Consider the following 12,438-nt stretch of genomic DNA (forward strand, 5'->3'; position numbering starts at 1 on the left):
TTTGCACATCTCTTCCGAGGGGTGCGATGTTAGTTTCATCCTGTCGTTTTTCCTCTCGATAAATGTCTCCTAAGTGAAAAAAATATGTCCACTGGAAAAAAGAACGCTACGGAGTCAATGTAAGCAAAATTCTACATATTTTGTCAAGCCTGGAGGCATAAATGTTGATCAAAAGTGCCTGAGTTGCCACTGGGAAAGTTTCTAGACAACAATATTGTACATTTGGTGTCTGTAACCTAAGCGTAAAACTATGTAAACATCGTTGCACCCATATGACATCGGTAGGCCTCCATGGTGTCAGATTTCGCAGGCATTGAGAATTGCCGCGGTATGCGCTCTTCAGAAACGAGCCTGACCCACAAATAAGTACAGAAAAAATTAGGGTCTTCCTGTCTATACTGATTTTGGAAAGCGACGCTACTGGGAAGCTGCTGAGGACATCCGGAATACCATTCGCAGAGATCACTTTTTACAGATAATGAAGTATATGCACTGTGCTGACAACACCTCACTGATTAAGACAGATAAAATGGCAAAGCTACGACCACTGATGGCAAAAGAAATTTACCACGATCAATGCATACTATGGAAGGCAGGTTCCAAGCAATTTATTAGGAGGAAGCCAATATGTTTCGGATATAAGGTGTGGTGTTTGAACACCCCCGATGGATACTCGGTAGATTTAGCAAAGGTAAAAATCCCCAGTCAAATGCAAATTTATAAAGAACAGTTTGGGAAAGCCGCATCTCCTCTTGTCAAGATGATCGACGAGCGAGATGCAGGACTTGCCTATGAGATTCTATACCGACAACCTCTTTACTTGGGTAAAGCTTATGATTCATCCAAAGACACGTGGACACGGCGCGACAGGAACAGTTCGCGAGAACCACATTCCAAAAGATGGCCTCTCACTGGCAGTGCTGTCATGAAGAAGATGAAGAAACATGGGACATTTGAGTTCGAACAAAGCGAAAAGGATAACATTCTGGTGACGCGATAAGTTGACAATCCAGTAGTGACTGCAATGTCTACATGTCATGGAGTACAGCCTGTGGAGAATGTTGCAAGGTACTCGCAAGCTGAGAAGAAAAGGATATCTGTACCACGTGCGGCTGTCTTTGCAGCATATAATAGGTATATGGGTGGTACCGACAGGATGCACGAAAAGAGGCTCCAACAGCTCCTTATAGAGCCCATAGTTTGAGATAATTCACACAACACTGGGCACACGACCAATGAAATTGCGACGTGGTGGATATTATGCACAAGCAGTCGGCCAATCAGGAGCCTCAATGCCTGGATAGCCTTTCGGCCGGTCCTGGCTATCATAAACTTGTACTGGATTTCAGGCCTGCCGCCGTCATTCGGTATTCAAAATAACTAGAGCGATTTTTGAGTAAAACAGATTTATTTGATACAAAGCACTGATTCAAAGACCTAATACATGGGTGCACTGTGCCTACAAAGCCCACTGCGTTGCTGACACACTGGGACAAATTTCGAACATGAGGCAGAACGAACACACCGGTCAGCTCCTAATACCGAGCCACTCTCATGAGTGCGTACCATTTCATGATGAGCATCTTCCTTCGCTGCTTCTGGTGCATCCATTATAGCGAAGCCGAAAGCGCTTGTGTGGCACGTAATCCTGTCTTTGTTGACAGTCCTCGAAATCCAACGGCGCAAACACTGGCTGCATGACGAAAACTAGGTTTGTAGCCAGCATTATGCAGTATGGCATGCACGTGCGTGTTTCGCAAATGAGAGCAAATACTGTTGCGTTTTTGTCGCATGTTTGGCAGTTTTTCCCCGTTCACTGGAAGCACGCACAAGTATGAAATTTGATGTCCTGATAGATGTGGACATGGTTAACACGTCGAAAAAATTTCATTCCTTCAGTTAAAGGAGAAGGCTGTGAAATATGGCGGGCAATATGCAAATTTTCGAAAATTGCCAATATTGGAAGGAATAAAAGGTGAAGTTGCCATCGTGATACCGACATGCCGTCGACGCTAAAATTAAGCTCAGCCTGTCCACTTCAAAATATAAAAAAATCTCCTGGGTACTTTTTTGTTTTTTTGTAACAATTTTTGAAATCTCTGTCCCAGATGCAAGCGGGCGCACGCTCGCATGCGTTTTTCCTTTTTTTTTTTTTTTTTGCCGAGATGCGCAGATTTTGAGATTGTCTGAGCGTGTGGGTAGAAATTCTTAATGCGACTCGGAAATTGTCTTCCTCTAATAAAGCCGGGAAGGGGTAATTCAATTAGGCGCTTTCCTCGTGACGTCTCCGGCGGATGTCTCTGTGTGTGTTTCGATAGAATGCACGGAGTAGTAAAAATCATCATGGCTACATCAGTCTACACTCAGTTGATTACTGCCTGCCTGGTTTCCCCTTGACGCCGCCACAGTAGGCTTGTCGCTATAGGTTAGACACTGTGTATCGGTATAGGTCATTATATGTGAAAGAAAACAAGCTTCGCTGCAGGTCAGCCGCCACTGTCTTCGTCCATGGAGTCAGCCTCAGTAACTCGGCTGACATAAACGACATTGACTTCAACTCGTCGAAATTTCTATGTGCATGCGCCCCGTCCGGCGCAATGTGTTGTGAAAGTGGTCATGGAGCATCCATCTACGTCAGTGAATGTGAGTGACAGTCCAATTTGTTGATTTGATCCCAATGGATGCAGCGATGAGTGCACTTCCCCTCCAACAAAGTTAACTGAACTAAGTGAAGAAACCCAGTACCTTATTTCTGCCGGAGGGAAACGCGCCTGTTCCTGAATCACTACCGTTTGCAAGAACCACCATGCGCTCTTCGTCCGAAGGTACACCTTAAAGGAGCATGGAAAGGAAATTTGAATGTCTGAAAACCGTTTTTAATTTGTCAAGCAGTGTGCAAAAATCATTCTTGTAAAATATTTCGGCTGAACAATGTTTTGTTACAGCGCAATTCGATTTATAAAATCGCTTCCGTGGCAGGAGGCTCGCACGGTCCAGCCACAAGCCACTCCCCATTGACTGTGACGTCAAACGTTAAACGTGCTCTCATTTGCTACGGAAAATTCGTCTGCTTCGGACACAGCATGCTCCTTGTTGACAGCGGTTCATTCTGTTCTGTTGGTTTGAGGCATAAAACAGAGGTGCAAACGAACAATAAAACATTACGCTCATAATGGTAACGCGATCGTGTGTCTTATAGTCATTGTTTTTGTTCATTATATACGTCTCCAACTAACGAAAAGTGCCAGCGTCTCACATGAGGCGACACGCAGGGTGGCAGTTCGTGCTGTTCGCGAAGCGATGCAACATGATGCGGCTCACCTTGTATTTATTCCTCGAAAACAAGACAAACAAAGTGCGTTCTTTCTGTTTGCAACTTATTGAACTAGTTCAACGATATTGCAACTTCCACTCGCACTGCACCTGCACGTCCCCATTCCCTTTTGGAGGAGTGCTGACCTCAATCCAGACGCGAGTTCCCGATTTCGTTGCACTGCGTGTCTTCGCCGTGCAACCGAAAAGAATCAAAGAAAGTTCACCGGCGGCAGACTGATCAGATGACCAATGTTTTCGACGCTATGTTCTGTAAAAAAAAGAAAAAGAAAGGCAGCCGTTTCTGATGCGCATGCGTCTCTGGGCAGAACAACGCGCGCGAAAGGAGCCCGCCGTCACCTTGACAATTGTCGGTTTCAGATCGCAGCCGAGATCACTTGCGAGCCCTAGGAGTGGACGCAACGTACAACGTCACATCGTGACGGAGGTGCCCGTCATTTCTCACGTGTCTTCCCAAGAGTAGGAGAGAGCTCCCCGCACTCGTGAGAATCAATTGACTGCTGCGCGCGATATTTTTCTGCTACGCTCATATTTCTTGCGTGAAAACGTCATTTAGTGATCGGACATTTCATCACGATCAAAAAATAATTTTTTTCTCGGTCTTAGACTGCTCCTTTAAAGATGGCATCCAAGTGTTGCGTCGACCCCCTTGGACAGCACAGGAAGAGAGTGCGCGGAACTAAAATAATATCGTCAACCCTAGCAAAGAACACAGCAAGGCTTGGGCTAGTTCCTGGGGACAGATTGTGCTCCAAATGTTGCATGCTGTGCATGAAGCATCAGTCTGATACTTCTAGTGAGACGGCGCCACTGTCCAGCCCAGATCGTGACCTGGCGTCGTTCAACGAGTCGCTGGAACTTATTGGTGACACTCCGTTGAGAAGGAAAAGAGCTCTACCCCAGAGACAGAAGTATGCACAGGAGAAGCTCCGTAGGATAGAGTGCAAAGCCAGGAAAGCCGTGGAATCTTCGTTGGGCGTACCGATGGCATCCACTCCAGGAGAGTCATGTCCTATAACCGCGGAAGATTATGAATTCCTGCTTCAGGAGCTGAGTAAGAAATATTCGGCTAAACAGAGCCAATCGAAAAAGGTTGTCCCCATCGTCGTGATCGAGGCAACAAACAATGCAGTTTTTTGGAGCTTGGAAACGTCTTTTTCGCCGAGCACGAGAAATTAAAAACACGATGGGCGTCCTGAACGAGCCATCTTCAGCGAGAGGAAGGGCTCCCTTGTCCCTTGTGACCGAGGAATCAATTGAGAAGTTTTACCAAGATGACTTCATATCCTACTGCATGCCAGGACAAAAGGATGTTCTCAAGTGTCATCAGAAGAGGATCATGCTTACAGGCTTGAAGGAAGCTTTTCTCATATGGAAGGCAAGAAACCCAACTCAAGAAGCTGGATTTTCTACACTTGCATCCTTGAGGCCCCCCTGGTGCGTGCTTGCTGGAGACCCAGGAACACATTCAGTCTGTGTGTGCTCTTATCATCAAAACGTGAAGATGATGCTTCATGCTGCGGGAACTTCAGGACAACTAAAAAGACCTTTTGCGGCTAATGGTCTGTGCCATCGACAAGGAAGAGTGCATGCTACGACGATGCACCCAGTACCCGGGGTTGAAAGTTGAAACCTCTACGCGCAAAACTCACTAATAAGCTCAGCCATGCCGATGAGTTCCAGGACATCATCACATTTCAGCAGTACCTGGCGATAGAGAATCACTTCAAACAGTACTTCTTCTCATAGAGGAATTTTCCGAGAAGCTGATTCTCGAACTAAATTCACTAAAGAGACATCACTTCGTCAGCTCGTCGCAGTCGGCTTATTTGCGACAGCTCAAGGCTGACCTTCCCGTCAGTGAAGCGATTGTTCAACTGGATTATTCAGAAAACTACTCCTTTCTAGCAAAAAATTCACCACAGTCGTTCTACTGGAATACTTCCAAGACAACTGTGCATCCCATAGTAGTGTATCTTCGCTGCCAATCTGACCCAATCCTGGAGCATTTGTCTTACGTCATTATTTCCGAATCCCTGACTCACTACAACGCTTCTGTACACTTGTACCAAAAGAAGTTCCTCCAGCATTTCCTACCCGCTCACGCACACATCAAGAAGTCAAAAAGTTGCACTATTTCTTGGATGGCTCTGCTTCTCAATATAAGAACAAAAAGAATTCTGTGAACTTTTGCTTTCGTGAAGAGGATTTTGGACTATCGGCAACATTGAACTTTTTGGTACGTCCCACGGGAAAGGTGCATGCGATGGGATTGGTGGAACTGTTAAGCGGCTGGGGGCAAAGGCGAGTCTGCAAAGGCCTTTTGGTCGTCAAATATTAAATCCGCGGGATTTATTCCTTTGGGCTGAAGAAAGCCTTCAGAACATATTGTCCATATGGGTGTCCTTTGGAGATCTATCGGCGGAGCAGGCTGCGTTGCAGGATCGCCATGAAATGGCTCGAGCAATTCCTGGAACACGAGAACTTCATTATTTTGAAGCCGTCTCAACTAACACAAAGAAGGTACGTGTGATATCAGCATCCACCGAAGAAAAACTTCACACTTCACTACGCCAAGTACAAGCGAGCGCACCTTAGCATGCCAGGGGGCTTAACCACTTCCATCGTTCGCGAGCCAACGAGGGGCGGAGCTCTCGTTAACACGAACACTTGACACGTTTCACGTGACGCGTGACGCGCTTTTTTCGTTAAAGGGACCATAAAATGATTTTCGAGAATTCCCAGTATTCTGCAGGAAACCACTCTCATGATTCATCACTATCGTACGCACATCGACTTTTAACCGTATTCAGTACAACGGAGGCGCAGTTATCAGACAAAAATAGCAGGGTGTGACCGCTGGATATATGCCTTCGAAGTGGGCTTACGTCATCGCCATCCAATCCTCTCAGCCAACTGTGAACGACGAGGAAGACACACCCCACCGGACCACTTGCATGCGTGGTTTCGGTTTGGACAATAACGACGTCGTATATCTCCCGTCGAAATCACTTGAAATATGGCGAAAGGCAAATTACCAGCAATTGAGGAAGAGGTTATGCGACACATACAGCGTCTATGGATCGTTCGGTACGCAGCAGCTCGTAAAATGTCGCCGACGAGGGTATGTTCTGACGAAGAAGAAGTTCAAAAAGGAAAACGTGCTCCGGTAACCATGCTGACAGTCAACGGGGGGGGGGGGGGGGGGGGGAATATATATTTATTGAAAGGAAAGGTCTGCCAGACCAACATTTCTCGTAGGATTCTGTATCAACGGTTAGTTACATTATTGTCTCCAAGTCAAATTAAAACATATTTCATGACAAAGTTTGCAAGCTTGTTTGAAAATTTTGCACTTTGCTCACAAAAGCCCGTCCGCGAATCGGCAACATGTTCTGTGTATGATGTCACGGCCAGTTCGCCTCGGAGGCGGGCCGTAGCAGCTGCCGTTCACGCCTGTGGTAAATATAGAATATTTTCGCTATTTGTACGATTTTCAATTTCATATTTCACAGAGTGAATGCTTTAGTACAGAGGAACTAATTAAAAATGATCGTGGGCTTGTCAAATATCATTTCATGGTCCTTTAACGGGACAAAGGCGTAATCTCTTGCTCGCGTAACAACCGACGGTGTCGTCTGCCTAACGAATCTGTTCACGTGCTCACAGGCTTCATCGCCTCTATGGCTCATGATCTAACGAGGCGCGAGGCACTCGGGAGCTCGAGCACGTGGTGTATGACGCGCTCTTTTCGTTAAAGTGACAGGGGCGTAATCTCTAGGTCCAGTTACGATCAAATTAGATCGTTTGCCTAACGAGTGGGTCTACCCACTCGTTAGAATGTGAAACATCTTCATTTGGAGATTTGCAGAAACGGAATTTCTGCAGAAACGAACATGTATTGCTCCATGGCTGTGTACAAAATGATATGCTCCCCCTTTCATCGTATTTACACCAGTAGTTACATGAGGGCTGTGAGATATTCTCGAGAAGATGCAGATGAAGACGAGAAAGAAGACGATGAAGTGACAACGACAAGCCATAGACAAACCATAGACAAACCATGCGAGCTGTCCAAACAAAATTAAACAACCTCATTGGTCGACAAGATTACAGCCTCGTTGGCAGCTGTAGTTTGTTCAGGGCGGTGACATCACAACACGTAACGGCTCGTTAAAAGCACAATAGCCTCAACGAAGAAGCTAAACGAGGAGCAGGGATTGTGCCACAGCAGGGCGTCGATAAGTTTCTTCATTTCGTTATTCGTAACGACACGCTGACGTTGAAGCTGCCCAAGAAAGATGGCGGAGTGATTCTTCGCTTGGGCGATCACACAAGCAGCTAACTGTGTCCCGTGGACGTGATGGCGTCAGAATGTCTTTCAACTGGACGAGACAGATTCTGTAAAGTTCTTCCGTCCGCCAAGAAACGCTCTCCGCACCGTTTGTGAGGACTTGTGACTGTGTACTTCACTCCGTCTTGATAGCTACGGGTGTTGTGATGAACAACAAAGGCGAAATGGATGCATATAGTAGTGTTCGAATTGTTCTCTTTAATAGTACATTGCGGACATAGTGTTGATGTAGCAATGAAAAGAAGAGCAAAGGATTCTGTTGATTTTATGAGGTCGATTGTCTTGAATAGTTTCATAACATTTTCTTGCTTCGCACTGCTAACATGGAATTAAAACAGTTCACTGACGTTCTGTTCAAGCTCACTAGAAAACTGTTGCACTGCGAATTTATTTTATTTTAGGCGTCAGGATGTCTTTCAACTGGACCAGATAGATTTTGTAAAGTTGTTCCGTTCGGGAAGAAATGCTGTTCGCGCTGTTTATGAAGCCTGACTGTAAGGCTGCGCGTTGTACTTCCATGCTTGAAGAAAAAGTTCCTCCTCTTTCTTCTTTTGATACTTCTGATACCACTACGTCTTTCCTTTCTGGTCTCGGACTCCCACGTGAACTAGAACTCAGCACACACTAGTTCTCGTATCATACTTAAGACCATTCTCACCCGACACCATCGTCAGGGTAGAAAAATGATTTACAATTCGTTGCATATAGCTCGACGATTATCCTTACAGTGATGTATATGTTTGTTAATTATTTTCACACGACTAGCGAGCCATATATTGAGACGGGAAGAAAAAGAAGATGACGAACGAGCCTGGGAACGAACATTGGAACGCAATGAGCATGTATGAGAGCACGAGAATGCGAGCTATCGGAACAAATGAAACAGTCCTATTGGTCAGAGAAGATGCAGCCTCGCTGCCAGCCTGCTGTTCGCTCAGCTAGGGCGGTGACATCACAACACGTGAGCGCTCGCAACGTGCAAAATAACCACAAAGAAGAAGCTTCACGAGGAGCACAGATTGCGACCACGCAAAGCGTCGATAAAGTTGCTCGTTTCGTTAGCCTGAACGACTCGTTCAGCTGTCTCGTGCCGTTAAGTTGAACGTGTGAAACGATTAAGCCCCCAGGAAAGACTATATCACACGTGCTGGTTGACCATTAACTGTGTATATGCAAATCTCAATGCTTTCTGTGTATCTTGTGTCTGACATAACACTGTGTGTGTTCTGTGTCCCATATTATATCGAGATTACTTTGAATCTGTCACAGTTTACGTGCTTATTCTGAGAGAAAGAGAGAGACAGAGGCAGAGCAAAAGCGTACCTGAACTTATTACCCTTTTGCTGCTTTATTGCGGGGAGGCAATTTCCGTGTCGCGTTAAGAATTTCTACCTACATGCTCAGACAATCTCAAAATCTGCACGTCTCGGACAAAACAAAAAAGCGCCGGTAGCGTTTGAAGTCTTACAAGCTGAAGAGGGTGGGAGCGCGGAGCGTGCGCCCGCTTGCACCTGGGACAGAGATTTCAAAAATTGTTACAAAAAAAAAAAAGAAAGTACCCTGGAGATTTTTTATATTTTGAAGTGGACAGGTTGAGCTTCATTTTTGCGTTGACGGTATGTCGGTATCACTTTGGCAACTTCACCTTTTATTTCTTCCAATTTTGGCAATTTTCGGGAATTTGAATATTGCCCGAGATATTTCGCGGCCTTCTCCTTTAACTCAAGGAATGAAATTTTTTAACATGTTAACCATGTCCACATCTATAAGGACACCAAATTTAATACTTGTGCGTGCTTCCAGTGAACGAGGAAAAAATGTCAAACATGCGACAAAAACGCAACAGTTATAGCCAATGGCGCGCCTTAAATACACGTTGTCATCCGAATTTTTTCACTTAGAACTAAGAGGCAGTGCTTCATGATCAGTCTGGAAGTGACAAATCTCAAATAGCTTGAGCCGTTCCCTGCGGAGAAACCATTAAACGCACCCTACTTTTTGGCCCTCCCGCAGACTTTGGCACCGCCTCGCGTGAAAGCCGCGCGGAATTCTGCTGAAATATTTTCTCTGACATTCATAATTCAATGATACGAAGTAGTAGAATCTGCCGCTACTCGTATTTGTAGCGGAAATACATTTAACGTTACCAATTTAAAATGCAGCGCGATCGCTACTCCGCTACTGATAAAAAAAAGTAGCGAATACGGTAGCGGTGCTACTAGTAGCGCCACTATGTTCAACCGTTCATGTTTGTGACGTTGAGCTGCGGTTCTGGACCGATGTGGCGGCGGCGCGCGCGCAACACAGCGAACTTTGGCGCGTTCGTGATATAGCACTTCTTCGCACATGGATGCGAATAGGCGTTTTTTTTTTAAGTCGAAGCACACACTCGGTTATAGGAGATACTATTAAGAAACAAAGAGGAGAAGCGAATTAGAATGGTGCAAGCGAGCTGGTACGCTGTAGTTTGAGAAACACGCCATACGAAGAGGACAACACAAAACTCAAACCAGCAATGAAGCTTTAATGAAGAATGTACAGTGAGAGGAGGCTCACTATAGGATGAGAAGGAAAAAGGAGAGTGGAATATCCTTGGCCCCGACATGGGTGGCCACTGTAGCAGTCAAAGGCGGTCAGAGAGTCACTTTTTTTTTTTCCTTCTTCCCGTTTTCTTTCCTGTTTCACAAATTCTGTGGCTCTGACTGCCTTTGACTGCTACAGTTGTCAGCCTTGTCGGAAACAACGATATTCCACTCTGTATACGACAAAGGTATTCCTCTTAGTGTACCTTCTGCATTAAAGCTTCATTGTTGGTTTGAGTTTTGTGTTGTCCTCTTCGTGTTGTGTGTTTCTCAAGCTCAAGAAACTGTTACCTCTTTCTAAAGAGGAGAAACAGAAAATGAAATGTGTGGCACCTGAGGCTGAAATAAAAACTGTTACGGTATGGCTCAAAGTTATGGCTAAGCTATGGCAATCAATTGTTAATGGCTATTGACTTTGACAAAACACTTGCACTTCATTTCACCAATAATAAACAACCGATGACATTTCAGCACTCCTTCGGCAAGAGATGTGTGCAAACCGCAACGCAAGTAAAGTACCTTGGTCTCATAATCACCTCTAACCTTCATTGGTACAGCCACATTGAATATATTTGTGCTAGGGTGTCAAGAAATTACTAGTGCGACGTAGACTTTCTCAAACAATACGAACTGTAAAACGAAACGCCTATAGAGCACTTGTGAAACCCACTGTTGTGTGCGCCTCAAACGTGTGGGACCTTACAAAATTAAGAATTGAAAGAATTCAGAGTTCAGAAGCCCATTTCATAAAAAAATTATTATCGTCGTACATCATCCGTCACACAAATGATTTATCAACTAGATTTAGAACCACCATACTTACAACGCAAAATAGCTCGACTGAAGTTCCTTACAAGTGGGTAAAGAGCACTATCTTTTACCACCTTCGCGCCACTTTACGAGGTTAAATCGTTTCCAGATGTATAAAACCGTTCATGCCACTTGTTGATATGTTTAGATATTCGTTCTTTGTGCGTACCATGGAGAAGTGGAACTTATTACCTTCCTATTGTGTGTTGTCCACAATATAAGTGCATTCGAGCGGAACCTGAAGCGACATTTCAATTTGTAAACCCTTTCTTGCTTAGACTGGACGGCAGCTGCCGTCTGCAGTATTTGCAAGTAAATAAATAAATAAAATTGCAGAAAGACACATCGGAAGCACAATATTTGCAGTAAAGGAGTACAGAAAAGCCAGTATAGAAATATCAGAGGATACCTTGAGAGAAGGGGGATGTCCTGGTTTCTTCATCTCCGAAGAGGGAAATTGTCCACAGAAAGTCCTAGTTATGTCGTGTGAGACGTCCTCGGGACTCGAAGAAGATGTCCTGGGATACGCACTTGGCATACCCAGTATTGTTCAATGGACATCTTTGGGTATATAAAGAATATCTTGAGGATGTCGGAGTATCCTTTCATGGACGTCTTCTGGACGTTCATAAAGTGTTTTGGGGTCTTTCCGTTTCAAGGCCTTGAAGGCGCTTTACGAGCCCTGGGTATAGTAACTGGCATCCATCATGAAATGGCTCAATTTGCGGTCACTGAAGTTGAGGCCAATGTTTTTCAGGATACGGGCAACATGTCCTGCCCACTACCGTTGGTAACGAAGGTCCCGTGAACTGCTCCAGGCTAAGCAAAGAGCGTCTTGGGTTCTGAACAAGGAGCAAGAAACGTCCTGGGGAACAAGAGTGTGTTGGTTGTTTTTCGTAACCTAAATAAAGATATTTTGTTTTCTGCATGTAATGTATAATGTATGTCACTGTGGCAGCCTCTTATTAAATCGGGAGCTTTCGTTCAAGTGCGCGCTTCACACACGCTTCGTTGGGGCTGACTGGTTCGGCTTTAAATATATTTTGCTCAATCGAAAATCCCTGTTTCTTCTTGTCAAAATGTTCCTTGATACAACTGCTTCCTTCAGCATCTGACCAACAAAAAGAAACACACATGGTGTAAAGCTCGAACGCCCAATGCTACCTGGGAGGCATGGCAAAACACACATTTTTTTTAGTCCACTCTTTCAGCTAGCTGGATCTAAACCTCAGAAAGTTGGGAAAATATCAATTGTTCTTCTGATTCAGTCGAGTCACTCAATTGGGGAATACTTCCGACGATGTGGCCCGTTGAGGGCCAAAGTCTGTGTACAATTGCTATTTGTCTTCAACGTCCTTA

At 45.0% G+C, this 12,438-nt stretch overlaps 1 protein-coding gene across 2 annotated transcripts in view; it reads left to right on the forward strand.

The window, feature by feature from the left end:
• LOC135391555 (uncharacterized) overlaps positions 1 to 12,007 on the forward strand; it is a 202,718-nt gene extending 190,711 nt beyond the window's left edge. For both annotated transcript variants that reach the window (XM_064621853.1, XM_064621854.1), the window contains one exon: positions 11,837 to 12,007. In XM_064621853.1, the coding sequence (XP_064477923.1) occupies positions 11,837 to 11,887 (51 nt within the window). In that variant the 3' untranslated portion in view covers positions 11,888 to 12,007. The remainder of the gene's footprint in view (positions 1 to 11,836) is intronic.
• Positions 12,008 to 12,438: the final 431 nt, after the last annotated feature.

The sequence above is a fragment of the Ornithodoros turicata genome, chromosome 4, assembly GCF_037126465.1.
Source record: "Ornithodoros turicata isolate Travis chromosome 4, ASM3712646v1, whole genome shotgun sequence".
Classification (NCBI taxonomy): domain Eukaryota; kingdom Metazoa; phylum Arthropoda; class Arachnida; order Ixodida; family Argasidae; genus Ornithodoros; species Ornithodoros turicata.